The sequence below is a fragment of the Cydia pomonella genome, unplaced genomic scaffold, assembly GCF_033807575.1.
Source record: "Cydia pomonella isolate Wapato2018A unplaced genomic scaffold, ilCydPomo1 PGA_scaffold_215, whole genome shotgun sequence".
NCBI lineage: Eukaryota > Metazoa > Arthropoda > Insecta > Lepidoptera > Tortricidae > Cydia > Cydia pomonella.
The window spans coordinates 45,282-64,459 of NW_026907855.1; the positions used below are offsets into that span (position 1 = coordinate 45,282).

Sequence of the window (19,178 nt, forward strand, 5' to 3'; positions counted from 1 at the left end):
ACCAACCACGCTCTCAGTGGAACCTGAACGAAGCCTGGTCCGAAGAATGGTCGCAGGAAGATGTCCCATCTGATCTCTTCGAGTTTAACCCGCGGAGCTACGTGCCGGGGTCCAATGAAACACGTCGTGCTTGGTGCATGCTCAACCGTCTGAGAACAGGAATCGGCCACTGTGCATACCTCCGGAAAAAATGGGGATGGAATGACCAGGAAAGCTGCGAGTGCGGATGCCCAAAGCAAACTGTCCGCCATATCGTTTTGGAGTGCCCACTTACAAAATACGATGGCCCAGTGGAAGATTACAAAAACATAACGAGTGCAGCCATTACCTACTTGGAGAAATGTAGATTTAGATTATAAATTAATCGTTATTCAATATACAGTGTAGTAGTAATTGCCATACGATAAATAAAAAAATAAACTTACATTTTCAATCTTAGCTGATTGCTGGATGGGTGCCTAACTCAGCGAAGGAAAAAAACACCATGTTTATTATTATCAATCGCTGGCCTAAATTGTCAAAAACTAACAATATGGGTGAAAATTGTTTTGAATATCATAAAAATATAAAGAGGCCTTTTCTTCTGTGTGAAATGTTTTAAGCAGCATCTTGATAATGACACTTGCGTTCGTGGCAGCCCTATGCGAGGGAGGATCCCACGTCCATACACGCGGCAGGTAGGTAATATGGGTAGCTAATTTGTTAGCACATTATTAAATATTCCGTCGCTGCCTCTAATATTCTAATAAAATAGTCATCAAACTGTTGTATAGACTTATAAAGAGCCCTTGGAACCCCTATGCGATTAAGTAAAAGTACTTGCAGAATAAAAATATAAATATTATAAGGATAATATTACACAAATTGACTATTTGTGTCCCACAGTAAGCTCAAATAAGGCTTGTGTTGTAGGTACTATATACATAGGAAACAGCCATGACTCGGGAACAAATATCCGTGCTCATCACACAAATAAATGCCCTTACCAAGATTTGAACCCAGGACCATCGGCTTTATAGACAGGGTCACTACCCACTAGGCCAGACCGGTCGTCAGAACGAGAGAGAGAATATATTTTTTAATTTTGTATTTTATAGAAGTTACTTATTGACTGTTCAAAGAAAAAATTCGGCGATAAAATATTGTAACAAGCAAGAATAATTATTGTTGTTGAGAAACTTATGAAAATCAATATTATTTAAAAGCGAGTAAATGTAACTTGTAGGTATTTGTGAAAATCACGTGTATACGTAATTTTGCGTGTATTTACCCAGCTGGATTTGTTAAAGCTCATTCTACCTTATTGAATGTTTTTCTTCCTCCGCAGGCAATATATTGCGTGTTTTGTTCAGCGCCCCGTGAAGCTATTGTTTTAACAAATATTACGATACGCCGAGAAAAGCCTTGCGAGAGAAGTTTCATTGAAAAATAAGACGTATGATTTCGTTTCAAATTACCAAGTCTTTTCTATTCCCTTTCTAAAATAAAATTAAAAGTTAACATAATGATAATCATGCCCTTAGTCATTTCGTCGAGATGTCGCGGCCAATCACCCCGATATCCCCGAATACATCCCGATCTGATCTGGGATGTAATTTAAATTGATTACACGCGATTTAATAAAAAATACGTCCCGATCTGATCCGAGATGTATTTTATATACTCGTATATTATACGCGACTTAATACATTTCCATAGTATTATTTCATGATTGACTATCGCGGTAACCAAAGACAATATTATGTGATGTACGAATATATTGTAAAAAATTTAAAAATAAAACAAAATAAATCGTGTATATACGCGACCCTTTCCAGCTTCATTGGGATAACCTGCACAGGCCATCTAACTGATTGATTGACTGATTTATTAGTTTTATTTTATTAGTATCAATTTCTAATTTTATGTGTGCAAGTGTCATTTGTAATTTTACTTTATATTTCTTTTCTAGTTTTGTTAATAAGTTATTAATAATATGGATCGCATGTATATGAAGTAAAATAATTAATTATTATTTATTACTTAATTTCGTTTTAATATTAGTTAAGTATACATTATTTTAATTGTTACCATATGTTGTGTTTTGTTCCATAAAATAGTAAACGAAACTGTAAAAAATACAAAATTAGAGATGAACATAGGCCATAGGGTGCAAGTCAATACTGCTAATCACCTTGTAGGTAGCATTTTATAGTAAATTTGCATATTATGTGTTGCGACGTAGCACTTTCTGCACACGCTTCAGAATGCGTTGCATTTAGTCTGTGGTTTCTATTATATGTAGACCCACGTGTACCTTTGAAGGACGTTTCTCCATTTCCCTATTATAATACACCGTCTACCTGTATTTTATTAAACATGTTTTTCGGGTTCAAGCAAAATTGCTACCTAATTTACTTGTTCGACTCTTGAAACTGACAGATTGATTGATGGCTTCCAATTTCATTTCCAGAGGCTTTGACATGTGTGTCAAATAAATACCCGATACGAATGATATTTAAATACTGGGAAAAGTTGCGTTTGTATTTTTATATCTTGCTTTTTGAGGCGGTGGCGTATCCAGATTTAAAAAATTGGTTTATTATTCTCTCTTTTGAGTTCCTCCAATATTCTTTTTAATATAAAAATTACTGATTCTGGCGTAGATTTCAAAATTTCCTCGCGACTATTACTTTTATTAATATCTATAATATTGCATGATTTTCTTAAATATTGCGTGAGCAACGCCTTTTTTAAAATAAGGTTCACATTCATTGATAAAGAAAAAATACATCGCCGCATGCTAAATGCGAACTCATGGTTTTAATTAATTTGTAAATTTAGTTCTCTAAAAAAAATCCTAGTTCTACGTCGGTACCTACAAGAGCTAGCCGCATTGTCCCGCTGGTTAGCAATGCTGGGCGATACCTAGTGTTTCACCCATTTGATCTCCAGAAGCATAAAGTTTTTTTTTTCAGATTTCCAAGGGCATTTTGGAACTAATGTTTCAATCCCGAAATCCGCAAATGTGTAAGAAAATTAAAATATGTTTTTTTTTTCAGATCCAGGGAAAGCCAGTAATCCAGCAGCGCATCCTGCCCAGCCCCGCCGTGTCCATAGACTCGCCGTACCGGAGCTCTCCGCCCGGCGACGAGAACAACAACATCATATTCAGCCCGTGGAAGGCTTTCGGCCCTTTTGTGGACACTGTGCAGGTACGAATATATTATGTCACTAGCTGTGCCCGCGGCTCCGCCCGCGTGGTATTCGGTCTGTGTCAGTAACCGGCTCATTCACCGCTAATTTCTCTGCCTCTCCCCTGGAGGTGGAACTTGAAGTAAAGTTGATAGATGGATACGCTAGAGGACTGTAGTCTAGATAAAATATTTTACAATTAGGTACCACTTAATAAAACTACACTCCAAAATCAATTGTTATTTTTTTCAAATTCGTCCTTATTAAAATTTTTGACGTGATTTAAACGACATAGAGTAGTAGATGTATATCGGACAATACAGTTCCACTTTTGTATTTTTTTTACGTCCTTGACTGTACCTATCCAAATCATGTCCATGGAAAATATCATCCAAATCGATGCTCCAGACCAATCAGTCTAAGCATGAAATGGTAAGAAATATACCCATAGAAATCCATACTTCCGAACACAATCGAATTTAGGTGTAATACCTATTAGTTAGAAGTAGGATTAGAGGAAAGGAGAATACTCGTAGAAATCAAAAACTTGAGGCCGAGTATTTACATTTTGTTTACAGTTATGTTTATATATGCACAACTAAATGTATACATATAATTATATCTACAGTTACATACTAATAAGTAGGTATGTAATAGTTATTTACATAACATTGACATTTTACAATATTTATTTGTACACCACATTGCGAGTTTCCCCGGCGGCCATCAGCACGAATAGCTCCGTGCAGCTGGTAATGCGCGAGCACGCCACGTAGAGCTGCCCGTGCGAGAAGCAGCCCGTGCGCAGGTCCACGCCAGCGGCGCGCAGCGTCTGCCTCTGCGACTTATTGATGTTCATGGCGAAGCAGACGCTCACGGAGAACTGTAGGCGCTTGAAGTGGAACGGGAAATTGCTCAGGATGAGGGGGATGCGCGGGATGAACACGACTTCTGCGGCGCCGCACCCCGTCAGGATCTGCACCTCAATGAGGTTTCGCTGCAGCTGCACTACTTTTAGCTGAGTTCCGTTGCATAACTTCGGAGGCGACAATTCCGAAGAAGCATGATTGGAACTCGAACTTTCAGGGTTAATGTGTGTGCTGGGAGTCCTGAAGCACTCAATGAGCTAAGGAACTCTACCGGGTATGTTGTGACATTGCCTTCATCCAAGACAGTGTTAATGGAATTATATACTGCATGTTCACCTTCGATTTCCTGCCTGCTCATTTTTCTGCGTGAACATGGACCGTTCCTCTATGGGCGTGAGTATGGATCTCTCACAAACCCAAGAATGGCTCAGGTCTCCGTGCACGCTACGAATGAGGTTTTCAATGGATGGAACGATGCTGCATAACGTCTCTGGTAGTTACTATTCGCTATAGTTTCGTAACCTCCGTTCCGTTGCGAGACTTTGGTGAAAGGTTCGCTTTTTTTCGGGAAGGTATTTTCAGTTTTTAGTTCTTATGGCATTTTAACGCGTATAAAATGCGTGTCCCAAATCGTTTGACATTTACACCGCAAACATCAGAGAATTTTTTTTTTCATCGTACCCACCTTCGTAGCCATTATTAAGTGCTTAAAAGAGGCGATACGTATGAATATGGATACGATAAAATTACGATTAGGTAATTCATGACGGAGAAAATATTTTTTTTTAAATAATTATGCAGTTATACGCGTGTTGATATGTGTGTTGATTTTGCCACCATTTAATTGTGTAAGTAAACTCATTTTTGACCGACTTCCAGATTTCAAAAGGAGGAGAATCGAGGGAACTCTTCAAATATGAAAGTCATACATATAATGATTTTTGTATTTTCTTTAACAAATCTAGCATTTACATTTTAAAAAGTGACATTTGATGAAGTGGAACTGCTGATGATGATCAGAATGGAACTCTTCAACGATACACAGTACACGTTTGGCGATTTGTCCTCTTCGCTGTGTTTGTTAAGTAAATTAGATTTTCAAGACAAATTTTTGTCAAGTTCGAGTTCTGACGATGGGGTCCATGAGCAATCGAGGGAACTCTTCAAATGTGAAAGGTATATATATAGTGATTTTTGTATTTTCATCAACAAATCAAGTATTTACATTTGTAGAAGTGACATTTGATGAAGTGGAACTGTTCATGATGAACAGAATGGAACTCTTCAACGATGCATAGTTCACGTTTGGCAATTTGTTCTCTGTGCATGTTTGTCAAGCAGTTAGGTTTTCAAGATACATTTTTATATTTCTATCCTATTTAGTTTTTTTTTATAATTATCTGGTGCTTTATTTCATGCATGGTGTGAAATAATTTATCTTAAATACAGTCGAATACTCTATTGCGGGTATCTTACCAGTCAATCATAGGGCAAATCTGAAATGTGTCAAGGTGGGTGCAGTGACAAAAAAAAAATGTTACCTCCTTTTCTACATAATTAGGCGTAGGACGCTGTCTTTTTAATTTAAAAAATCAACAATAATCAAAAATCAACAATAATCGTTCTTTCACCGATCTACCTCATTGAAGTCGGTTTTTTTCTTTTCTTCTATCTTTAGAGTTAATTTGACAAAATCCTTCTTCGGTGGCTTAATTTCAGCACCATATCTGTTAGTTTAGCAGGGTACTCGATACTCGTAGCACATATTTGTTGTAAAAGTTTGCACCTCCTTCCTAAGTAGCGCCATAAGATTCAGGTGCAAACTTAACTCAATCGAGTGTAGTGGCTACCCCCCCTTCTAGCGGTTGAATTTTTATAGCCTATAACTTGGCCGGGCATTTTCTCGACAGATTAGTAAAGTTTGCATCAAAATCCGTTCAGCCGTTTTCACGTGATGCGAGGTCAAATAAACAGACAAACAGAAAAACAGACAAACAGACAAAAATTCTAAAAACTGTTGGAACGTGTTCTGTTAACGATTCTTAGTATCCCCAGGCTACTTTTTTTCGAATATCTTCCATGTACAGACTTTCGACCCCCTTCAGCTTTATTATATGTATAGATAGAAGATAGTTTGCGTCATCCACGATGACACGCAGATTTGTCAAATCTAACCTTTATTAACATGACAATACGACTCAAGTCACGCGTCTTCGTGAATCAAAGAAAAACAGAACTATATAAAGTTAGCCTTATGTGTGTTCTTTCGCTTGTATCCTCATACCCTGGAACCTACACGGTTATTTTGCAAACTCTTTGAATAGAATGTACTACGACGAGGAAAACCTCGGAGAAGGATAACCAAATACTGTAGTCCACTGAGAGAACTCAATGGAGTACAACGTACAATACTGTTTTGTACAATGTTGGGTTCTTCATAAAAAGTGAACAGCGTGGTTTTCTTTTTACCTTTATTGCTCATGGCACCGCAGTAACATGAATCAAGTTAGCAGCGCATCCATATTTGACAAATGAACAAATGTTCCCGCTATCCGTCTAACATTCCCAGGTTATCCTGTGTGATTGAAAAAACAATTCTGTTACCCATTGCCAAATTCGTTTATCTGCCACGTTTCACTGTAAAATTTAGGGGCACTTAGTAGAATTAAAAGCGTTTACAGCCTCTTTTTGACGACCCACTACAACAAAGCGGATGGAAAGGAGTAGTTAATTTTTGGAATTGTGACGTTGTCCTTTGTGACTAAAAGAATGCGTATGCATGCAAAAACAATATATCCACATCTATCACTGTATAGTTTTCAATGCGAGATCTTTTATAACCACTCACTTGCTTCATATTTTTCAGTGACAGCTGGTAACCACAGTTACCAAAAGCAAGTGAGTGGATAAATGAGTCAGTGTAAAATATAGCCAATGACGTGTAGTAGTTAGTTATCTTTACTGGTGCCGAGTACGTACGCAGTGTGAAGGTTGGAAACCTTCACAATCTCTTGATAGATAACTGGCAACGATTAATCGAATTCAGAATGAAAACGCCTGCAGACCTTCGCACCACCACTTTTATCGCGGGTTCGACTGAGCTGTTGGCTATTGGCATAATGCTGTGTTTAGATATTTAACCTTCTTTTAGAATATTCGGATAACGGCTTCAGCAGCATTAATGTTACGTTACTCATTACCGTTAACGCGGTTGATGTTACTATCAATGTTTTAGTAATGCAAGTGACGGATTTTACTTCAGATCGTGGCAGTAATATGGGTACGAAATCGACGCAATTTTTAAAGTAAATAGACATTGAAATTTCTTGCAACAGTAACCCTAATTCACGTTAAATTTTCCTATCTAAATATTAAGTTTATCTCAGAAGTAACTACTCGTTTCACTCTGTCACTAGCGCACCTGTAAAACGAACCCCGCTCTAATTTGTATCGGCAAACACTCTACCTTCGGCTCGGGGGTTAGTTTAGTAAAAGTACATTTCCTATCGTATTTATTTAGCGCTTTACGGATTTGGTCATTAATAGCGTTGATTGAGGGAGATTGTTTGTATCTGTGGGGTGGATAAGGAATATTTAAAAGGAATTGTGATGAAGAACTACGTCAACATGAAAAACTAAACTGTTTAAAAAATTGTTCAGTATGAGTTAGCACATCGTTACTGGTGAATTTTCAATATTACTTCTCTGACTCTGGTGTCATTAAGTTAATTGTTCTAAGGCGTGTAAACAAAAGGAAGAAGTTGATAAATTCGCGCGCTTCTGGTGAGCTTCAGTAGTTCAGTGGGTTAAGATTGACCCGCGTTCCAAATGGTCGCAAGTTTGAGTCTTGTTCGAAGTGGTGAATTTTTCCTTACTTGAGGATGACAGGAGGACAAGAATGTTGTAATAACGCTGCATTTTTTTCGTGAAAACTCTTAAATAGCACAAAGAATAAAACAATCGTGAAGTTTGACATAGATTCATTGCATCATGGATGATAGAAATGATGATCTACTTCAAATCAGCATATATACTTATATAAACATACCTAGCATAACATAATAATTTTAAAATTTAAATTGAATTTAGAATTTTGGAAAACATTTTGGAGCAAGATACGTATTACGTTAGTAATGGATAATAAATTTCTTTGTCCGCAGGAAGGTGAATTGCTCCCAAGCCAGGACACAGTGGTGTTGCCGACACCGAGACAGCCTGATCTGTCCCTAGACGAAGACGCCACAGACCCGATACCCACGAGAGTCACGTCCAACAAGGTGATATATGTTCCCCACAGAATACCTTATAGACTATGCTCAATTTAACCCTTTCTGTACGGGTGACAACCAGAGTTGCCAATTAGGCATCATCACTGTAGTACGGGTGTCAACTATAGTTGATCGAAACAAGTACGAAGTTTGAAATTTTTTTCAACCAACTTAGACCTTATATGTTGGTAATAACGATGATATTTAGTAGTAGCATTAGTATAGATTCAAAGAAAAAAATGGCAAAACATTCTGGTAGATGGCGTTAAAACAAATATTTATTTAAAAATCCCGCATTTTTTCTGTCAACTGGGGTTGACACCCGTACTCCACGAGTGCAGAAAAAGTAACTCAATATGGCGGCAAATAGTGTTGTTTTATATTTCATCGAGTTTTAGTAGTTAGGCTAGTTGCAAGTGTTATAGTTGTAAATTTCGTGATTTACAGAATAATTATAAAAAAAAGTTATAAAATTGGATTATATTACAGTATATGGTAATAAATAATAATAATATGTTCTTAAGATTAAAATAGTAATGATCTCTGCTACACTTTTTTATTTTTACCCTTGAGCAGTATAGATAAATATCGACAACTGTATCGATAGGTGCACATCACTATTTTATTCATATTGCAGTCGTGTTTTTATGTTGCGTTAAAACGGTTGATATTTTTGCATTTTGTTAATAATTATTATCATTTCAAGGCCTTGTTCTATTCAAAATATCATAAACTAATATTTACAAAACTAACAATAGTTAAAATCGCTTGTAGTAACTTACATTTATACTTTTATTAGTGAGAGATATTACGCGTGAAATATAAAGTACTAGTGATTATAAGTGCAATAAGTGAGTAGTTATCAAAAGTGCATAATGTTTTTAATGTGTGTACAAAATTTCAACCGCACAGCTGTTATATTTCAGAAAATACACGTAAGTGAAAATATGTCTAACCGCCGACTCTCGCAAAGACATGCCCGTATTGAGGCGTTGCTAGGCGTTCCAAGTCCCCGTACAGAAAGGGTTAATATTTTTATTTATATGTTTGCTTATTTTATGTATATTAAATAGATGCAGATCACAATATTTTATCGTGAACAGTAGAGGGTGCTTAGCCAACATACCAATCGTTAACGCTCCCTAGCGTAGTGTAGTCGTCTCTCTCTATCACTCTTCCATATTAGTGCGGGAGTGACAGTTGGGTTTCATTCGCTACGGTACGTAAATCCTGAGGGCTTAGCCAAGATGACAATCGTAAATCGACAAAAGCCAAACGAAAAGTAAAAATGTATCGGAGTGACAGATGGTACGAAAAGTAACATGATTATTTCCACACACTATTTAAGTTGCGATTGGCGTTGTTATCTTGGCTAGGCAACGACAAATAGTCTCATCTATTTCTGAAGTCGTCAAATTAGTTGCTAAGTCGTTATTTTCTACGAATGCGTTTTCACTGAAACTGTGACAATCTACTCCCTCTTGTTTCTAACATTTGTCCTGGTTTATTGCAACTCATAGAAACCTGGGCTCCAATCTACTAATATTATTATAAAATAATATTCCTAATAATAATTATTAGAGACGGTATGCCCTCTCTTGCAGCGCGTCATACATAGCTTGTGGGCAAGCCGGAACTAAGTTGACTTACTTTGTCTTTAAAACTTTTAAGACAAGATGCGCCACTGCTGTCCCTTGCTACTTAAATTTGACGTTTGCAACTCCCTCATTGAATTTTGATACCTAGATATTTTCTCTCCTGCCGCGTGGCCCGACAATCTTGTCCAAAAGGTAATACGACAAGGAATTTTAATTCCTCACTGTCTGACCACTCGGACTATAAAGAACTTTATATTCCACTGAGTTCGACCATCAGATCAAGATGAATTTTAAGATTCCACTAAGTTCGATCGTCGAACCACGAGGAAATGTTAAATTCCACTTAGTTGCGATTAAGCAATGAGAAACTCTAAAATTCCACTTAGTTTGAACCAGTCATGGTTTGAGAGTTGTACTAAGTGGAATTTTACATTTCTTCGTAGTTCGATGATCGTAATAAGTGGAATTTTTGGAATTCCTTGTGGTTCGATGGTCGAACTAAGTGGAATATACTTAAAATTTCTTATTGTCCGACATTTTTTGACATTCTGACACATAAAATATTCCTTTGCCAGACTCAAAAGAATTGTAGGTATCATCTTGATGGATCTTAGGTAGAGAGGAAACATTAATTATTTTGACGTGCCCAAAACATATTCCTATATTAAAATCTTCTCCAGGTGGCATCAGTAAGCCAGCTGTCCTTCATGGTGCGTCCAGACAGCTTCGAGCGCGGCCAGCTACGTCTGACGTGCATCTCGTCTGTGCACTCAGTGTACAGCGAGCGAGCAGAACTGGTGATCAATGAAGAGCGACCGCAGATCGCGTCCGTGCTGGGCACTAGAGACCGAGCAGGTAGGATTGTAGTTAGATTAATAGTATGACCACTAGTGGGATCTAGATGCAGTGTATCTCATCCATACACTCTTTGTATATCGAGCGAGCATGCAGAAGCCGTGATCAATGAGGGACAATCGCAGATCGCGTCGATACTGGGTACTAGAGACCAAGCAGGCAGGATTTTAGTATTACAATGTCGCTATAGTGGCATCTAGATTGACGTGTATCTCGTCTATCCACTTAGTGAATAGCGAGTGAGCCGAACTCTTTATCAATGAGGAGCGACCACAGATCGCTTCGATGCTGGGCATAAGACACCGAGTAGGTAGGAGTGTAATATGACCTTGTGGCTACTAGTAGCATCTAGGTAATGTGCATCTCGTCCGTGCACTCTATGTATAGCGAGCGAGCAGAGCTCGTCATCAATGAAGACTGACCGTTGGGGCGCATTTGTCGAACGGTATTAGACTAATAATATTAGTTCACGAACTGTCAAATCATAATAGTTACCATGGCAACACACCACACAATCTAATACCATTCGAGAAATAGGGACCGTGCGCGTTGGAGGGTCTGCCATCTTGTGGCCTGAATCGGAACCATAAACATGTACATTTACACGTCACGTGTGTTCTTATGCATAGTAAGTTCTGACATCTTGTGGGCTACATCGGAACAAAAAACATCACATTTACGCCTCGCGCCAAAAATCTGACGGATCATGTGCTACCTCCTATAGTTCATGCACGCTCCCTATAGGCTCCGGATCGCTTCGGTGCTGGGTACAGTCAACACGAAAAGTAGTTGACGAAACAACCCACCAAAAGTATCTGCCATCCTGAAATACTTTCCCAAATAGAGTTTTTTCTCTTCAGTTCGCATTCAAAAGTTAATTTTACAGTTTTATTATTGTTCTACGTATAGAAACATATTCCTTTATTACCTGTGGAGCAACCACACCAAAAAAACATTTAGGGCTCTGCGTGTCCAGTATAACAACGCCTTCAGGGGTTTGGTGGGGCTGCTCTGGCGCTGCAGCGGGTAGGGAATGTTCTCTGAGTGGAGCACTGACGGCTTCCACGCAGTGCTGCGAGAAAGGGTGTCGTCCCTGAGGGACCGTGTATGGGGCAGCACCAACACACTCCTGAAGGTGGTTGCGGATAGGATGGATCACTCATTGGATCTCTATGCATGTACGATCCAACGAGCTCTATACTTGTTACTAACATATATTTATATTGTATTATTATGATTATAATGTTGTAAACAAACATATAGACACCTAGTGTCTAAAATAAATATTTTAATTTCTATTAAGCTGCTAGAGAATGTTAGATACTTTTGACGCGTAGTCTGATTCGCTCCTTTTAATGCTGACTGTACTAGATCCCAAGTGGATAGGATTTTAGTATTACAATGTTGCTATTTATAGCATCTAGGTGACGTACCTATATTGGTTCTTTGTTAACGATCAGAGCTTGTCAATAATAAATAGACTTCGTATATCGCTTTGGTGCTGAACACTGTAAAGGCTAGGTACAACTTGAGCATTAACATGTCCCATCACCTGGGCGTAAGGAGCAAATGCATCTTAACGTTGATAATATACCTGTATAAGTACAATTTATTTGCACGAAGCGATCTATCACATCATTCTTGGTTTAAAAACTTAAGGAATTTAATCTCGCGAGAAAGTCGTCAGGAATTAACGGCATTTTTTACCTTAAGCTGTAAAAATATTATAATTTATTCTTACATAATTATTTGGAAGCTTCCACTCAAAGGAATTTTAATATGATGTATTGCGTTTTTTATACGATTACAGAAAAAAATAAGATATAGTTCGTTCGCATTAAGAATGAAGTAAAATCATCATTTTCCACCGGCCTAGCGATGGTTGTAACCAATCAAAATCGTTCCTAATTAGAAAATATGCCTTCAACTGGTCACTGTGAACTTGACTTTCAAATTAGCAACGATTAAATTGGGTAAAAGCATTTTACTGCAATCTAAACGCGAACGAACTACTTATAGATACTTTCAATATAGATATCTTTTTTTACATAATATACTAATACACACCCTATTGCTTCCAAATGCGCCAGGTAGGTAATAAAAAGTGTACAAATACGAATCGTTATTAATGGTTTTACAAATAAATGTAAGTATGAAAGCGTAATGATCATACCGATTGTAGTGATGTGGTATTACCACTAAAACTACACGCGTTTTCATTACGTTACATAGGTATTATTATCTACGTTTATTCATTTTTTTTTAAATATAATAGCTAATATATCAATTCTCCAGGACCTCAAAGTTACACAAAGACTTTCGGCAATCGTTCACTCTCGCATCCTTAGCTATTACGGTCACGTTAGGGAAGCCGACGCGATGGAGAGGCTAGTTGTTCAGGACAGAGTGGATGGCACAAGACCCAGATTGCGGCCCTCAATGCGATGGACCGACCAAGTGAAAGCTCTCACCGGGTCACCTTTGAATCTGTGCGCGCGGCAGGCAATAAATAGAGAAGCATGGCGGGAAACAAAAAGCCGTACAACGACCGCAATGACCACGACTACTCTGACAAGAGTATACCACTCAGAAGAAGAAGAATAGCTTTTACTGTATTGTTCCGGGTGTTGCATACAAATCTTTCAAGTTAAGTTTGACTCAACACTTGGTTAACTAAACTATTGAATTGCAATTTTGCCTACACCTAAGGTATAAGTGTTATGTTACCATCAAACTGATTTGATGTTGACTAATAAAATAACGCAATCACATCAAGTTTTGGCTTGTTTGAATCGATGAGTTCAAAAAAGGAGTGTACAGGTTTAGGGTCAGGTTCAGGAGGAGGTAAAGGGTCGGCAACGCGCATGTAACACCTTTGGAGTTGCAGGCGTCCATAGGCTACGGTGCTGCTTATCATCAGGCGGACCGTATGCTTGTTAGCCACTGACATGGTGTTAAAAAAATCCTAGTTAGGAAGACGGTTAAAAATGTAGCATAGGTATATCCCCCGAATGTACATAGCACACAATGGAAAAGATTGACATCTCCTCTCATCCATCAATACCGGCTCTGTAGTTACATAGTCTAATGTCGTCTGTACACACTCGTCGAGAGCCTCTCACCAAGACTCTCGGCTTCCCTCCGATATAATCGGAGAAGGGCGCGACAAGGCGATGAAGAGCGGGACGAGAAGGGAACAGTATGTCCATGTTCGTTTTCGGCTTGCCTTGGGGTCTCGACGAGTGTATACAGCTGGCATTAAGGCTACTGTAAATTACTCGTAAGTTTCGTCAAGTTTCGAAACTTTCGAAATGGCAGGCTAATAATAATCTGTAAGAAGAAAATTTTGAGATATTTTGTAGGTTAAAACGGTTCTAAAAATAGCGGATAGGAGTATAAAAAAATACCGCGGTTAGGTAAATTAGTTTTATCTCCTTATCAAAACAAAATATTGCATACATAATTATCACTAAAACTGAGTATAAAGAAGAAAATCTCTCGTTTTCGTGTTGTAATTGAAATTAGGTAGGTAGGTACCTCACCTCACATCTAATTAATTATAATATCAATTACAACAAAAAAACGAGAGATCTTCGTCAGAAATAAGTATAAAAGAGTTATGACTTAATAATGATACATAAACATTAAGTACTCATAGATTATTTTGTCTTCTCTGAAAAACCGAAAACCGTTATAAGCCATATAGATTTAAAACGGGGAATGAATTTAAGCCAGCGGAAATGTTATGCTACAAATGAGTCGCATGCGTAAACAGAAACGCACAAATCCCTACAAAATCACGTTCGGAAACCTTACTGAAACGTTGTAAACTCGGAATGCTGCGCCAGCCTCTAAATCCCGAACGGGCAGTCAATGTAGGGATTTCTGCCGAAGTGGCCGGGCATTTGCTATAAAACATCGATATTGCACGAACCATGGCGTGGATAAAGGTGAATGTTCACGTATGCACTTAGGTAATGGATGTTTTTGTAACTGTATATATAAAAGTTTGTGCAGTATTTCACACTATTTTGTAGTTGTTTCACGTATAGCTGTCACACATATTTATGGAGTATTTGCCATACTATAATGAATGTGATTGTCATTTTATCTGCCTATTTCTGAATCGATCATTAATTTTCTACATGCGTAAGTAACAACTTAATTGTAAGCGCGTTGTCGCCTCGACGATAGTTTCAGGCAACTGGTCTGCCGCACGCGTTAATTTTAAATCATAATATGATCCTCAGGGATTTCCAAGAACTAGTGACATTTCTAAATGCGTACGCGTGTCACGTGCATATCGGCCTAATTTCTATTTTAATATACATCCAAAATTTGATTTAGATACGATATGGATCGGATCTCATAGGTATGTTATTTCCCTCCGGTCGTGTGGTACGAGAGCCTTGTCCGACATGTGTTATTTAGTTCTCTGGATAGATATACATTAAATTTTTGCAGTGAACAGCCAGGTTTGCATTGCATAAGTCCGTGAAGGCAAAATACACATCCATATTTTTTATTTGATTTTCATATTTATATTACTTTTTAGGATTTCCTTTAGAATTTATTCCAAGTAATTTTTTTAACTCGTAGGTCTACTTCCTCTTCGTTACATTGAATTTTAAATGATATCGAAGGACAATGTAGTTTGATTCCTCGATGTCCAACCATTCGGTCAATTAGGAATTTTATATTCCACTTAGTTTCACCACCGGTGTGGAATTCTAAAATTCCACTTAGTTCCACCATCGAACTACGATGAATTCTAAAATTGCACTTAGTTCAAACATCAAACAGCTGAGAGATAGCCTTAAAACATCGCTATTGCACCGCGACTGTGTCGCAAATAGACCTGCTTGAATGCTCTGCGTAGCTATCAGTCAAATATTTGCCGCCGGCGGCTGTTTCGCTGTTTGTTCTGTGTATACCAGCAGCAGAGGTAATATTTAGTGTATGACGATATTGACGATGCATCGTGTTGACTCAGCGATTCTATCAAACATGTGACTGTGGTACCAGGTATAAGCAAAGGATAAAATAGGTATTTTTAATAATTTTATGGACTCAGATTTTCACTTCGCCTACTACAAAACTTTTGTGTCTAGTCTAGTAAATATATATGAAGTCGATGTTCACGACTTCTCATCGAAAAGGCATTTATTTATTTGCGTAATTAGTTCAAGTCATAAGTTTTAAGTCTCTCTGGCGCTGCGAAAAATCTCGAGTTCCATAAATTACGGTAACTTTAGTCCACATCACACAACTATGGTCGTAATCAAATTCGTATTTATTCAACATCAAAACCTTACCAGATTTTAAACTTCGAATCGGCTTCCTGATTACAAGTCAACACGACATGTCTCGACACGTGTCCACGAGCCACCGGGACATGTATACACGCGTGTAATCAACCGCATATTGTCTAATTTCACGGTTTACCTGCACAATTATGCCACGTACATTATTCTGAAGAACGTTTACTTTCCGAATGTTAATATAACCCGCGCTTACAAATGTACAAATTGTACAGTTGGCCTTTAGTCGCGGCTAGGCAAGCTACCGCTATATACGGGCTAACGAGCTCCCGTACACCAAAAGAGAAAAAGACAAGCTTTTTTACAACAAGAAATATAACAACTAACAATGGCTTGCGAAAACTATTAAAAAAAACGGATTAATTAATTTATAATATTTTTTGTGTTCCTTATGTACATATGACTTTAAATTATCTATTAATCATTTAATTTAAATTATTATTATAGTTACATCCTAGGTTTTTTTTGCATAATTGGTTGTATAGTCAAGGTCTAAAATATCGATATCGGTTAACGGATAAGGGGCCAAAAATACCTTTACACAATTATTAATAGAAAATGACTTTCTACGGGACCTTTTCAAGGCTTAAAGCTTCAGAGGTAGGAAAACTATCTTTACCTGATTCCATGTTACGTTATAAATACAACTTATATTACCCGGGAGTGGAGGGAGAGAGGAAAAAGAATTATTACTACTACGAAATTCACAAAAGAACATGAAGACAAAAAAGCAAAAAAACCAAGCTTTTTTTTTATATAAGAAATTTGCTTTACAGTATAATATTTTAAATAATATAGTTGGGATTATTTTAAACGTGTCAATGTTCGGACTGGCCGCTCATCATTTCCATGATAGACATATTCACCGAAAACTTCAATATTATTTGCTTAGTTACCGAGATGCAGCCCCATTTCAACTGAAAGTTCTGAGGCAAATTGCAGTGCAAGTCGTTTGCGGCAAATATTTGAATTGTAGAGTGGAATTGGTTCGCTTTCTGCGTATTCTGTAAGTGTTTACAACGAGAAATAAAAATTCCCCGCTGTGGTTCTAAACACCCCATTGAGTCGGTACTCTCATACATCTACTTTTAGGACTTTATATGTGGGTAACTAGTTACCTACATGTAAAGTCCTTGACTTGTGGTTTTCATTATCACCCCATCATCATATCGGCCTTTCATCGCCGACTGCGGCCACTGCTGAGTATAGGTCTCTCATCTAGTACGCCATTTATCCCGATCTTAAATAAATAAATTTAAAATAAATATTATAGGACATTATTACACAAATTGACTAAGTCCCACAGTAAGCTCAATAAGGCTTCTTGATCTTGAGCCAATCTCATCCAGTCATTCACGACGACGCAAACCTTGCCTCGGTCGTGTCCGCGTTCCGGCTACGATGGCTGTTACGGGTCGCTCCCGGCTGATATGGGGAGGTCAGTTATCGTGATTTTGGGACGATATGGCTGCTGCGGTAGTCCAGCTCTTCGCTACCGATCGTTACCCAACCTCACGACCCAAATTATAGACCGTGTCATTCACGAAGACAAGTACCTTGACTCGTATTGTCATGTTATTAAAGGATAGATTTGACAAAACTTCGCGTCATCGTGGATGGCACGAACTATTGTAGTACTTGTGTTTTTAAATGGGTATAATTATTGGTATAAGTACAGCAGCATCAAAAGTAACGGATCAAACTACGCGTCAGAAGCATCTACTGCCATTATTACTACTTCCATTATCTACAGTGATCGGAACTATGGGAGTAAAACTTTAACAAAACTTATCAAGCGGACGTAAAAAGGGTGCTTAAGTAGCCATAAAAATATTCGAATATCTATGAATGTAAATATTTTTATGGCTGTAATTGTACTATACTATTCCTATCCCTATGGACGTGAATATTTTTAGGGTTGTATGCACTATTTTATGTCCGCTTAACAAGGTTTGTTAAAGTTTTACTCCCATAGTTCCGATCACTGATTATCTATCATCATAACAAATATACATATGATATTTGTGGAAAAAAAATGATGATTTCCGGCAATTGATTTGTCAAATAAATATAAAATGACTTAAATAAAGTATATATACACTAACTTATTTAAATGCATAAAATACAAAAAGAAAATAACTTGAGTAAAGATACATATTTATATAAATATATATATATTTACCTACAAGTAAAAAATGGGGGCTAGCTCGTCGCCCGATGATAAGGTGCCCAGTAGGCTGTTGGCTTTACGTTTGTACCATATCAATGTTTGAACAAAACCGTTTGTAACTATTCCTAAAATAACAAAAAAATATGCTATAATTGACACTAATCTGTTTTAAAAGACTTTAATTTTCAAAAAGGTTGTGCTATATCCGCATTTTATAGAATAATTTAATAGAAAATTATCACAAAAGTTGTAACATATCCAAAACCTTGTGTCATGTCATACATTCTACGTTTAACATTTACTCATCAAAAATAGGATATGGCAATTAATAAAAATGCTTTTATTTCATGATTACTATAAATAGTAAACATATGTGGTTAAATGAAAGATCAGTTGAATATTTCCTACATTTAAAGCATTTCGAAAAATATTCTTCAAAATTAGTGTGCATATTAATGAGCAAAAAACAAAGAAATTATTCACGAGGCGTGGTCACTGTTCACCAATAAAGCACTTGAACCGGAAGCCCAAGTTACAAAGACCAAAAATGTATAAAAACTATCTGTCAATTTCAAGCTAAATTTTGACCAAGGTTGTTCTTGAATTAAAGCTATCCATGCACTAGCAAGCTTATTTTCTGCAAAAGACTATCGCTGGTGGCATGGACACATTATGAACGAATTAATTCATAAAATTCCCATGCAATTTTGCTGCTGGGTACGTGCACTTAAATCTGGGTTTACGCTCCTTAGCGAACGAAACGCAACTGTCACTGTTGCACTAGTATGGAAGAGTGATAGAGATACACAGGTTTCGTTGTCGTAGCGCAAGCAATTGTCACCTTAGCTTGGCACCCAGTAAAAAAATCCTTGATTAAAATACCAAAAATCGGCCTGAACAAACCCCCCCCCCCCCCCCCCCCC

The 19,178-nt window shown here is 37.5% G+C and overlaps 1 protein-coding gene across 1 annotated transcript in view; it reads left to right on the top strand.

Annotated features, from left to right (window-relative positions):
• LOC133533917 (uncharacterized) overlaps positions 1 to 19,178 on the top strand; it is a gene marked incomplete at its 5' end in the record, with an annotated part of 97,725 nt that overhangs the window by 16,311 nt on the left and 62,236 nt on the right. The window contains 3 exons of the mRNA XM_061873000.1: positions 3,042 to 3,194; positions 8,204 to 8,320; positions 10,590 to 10,764. Of these exons, the coding sequence (XP_061728984.1) occupies positions 3,042 to 3,194; positions 8,204 to 8,320; positions 10,590 to 10,764 (445 nt within the window). The remainder of the gene's footprint in view (positions 1 to 3,041; positions 3,195 to 8,203; positions 8,321 to 10,589; positions 10,765 to 19,178) is intronic.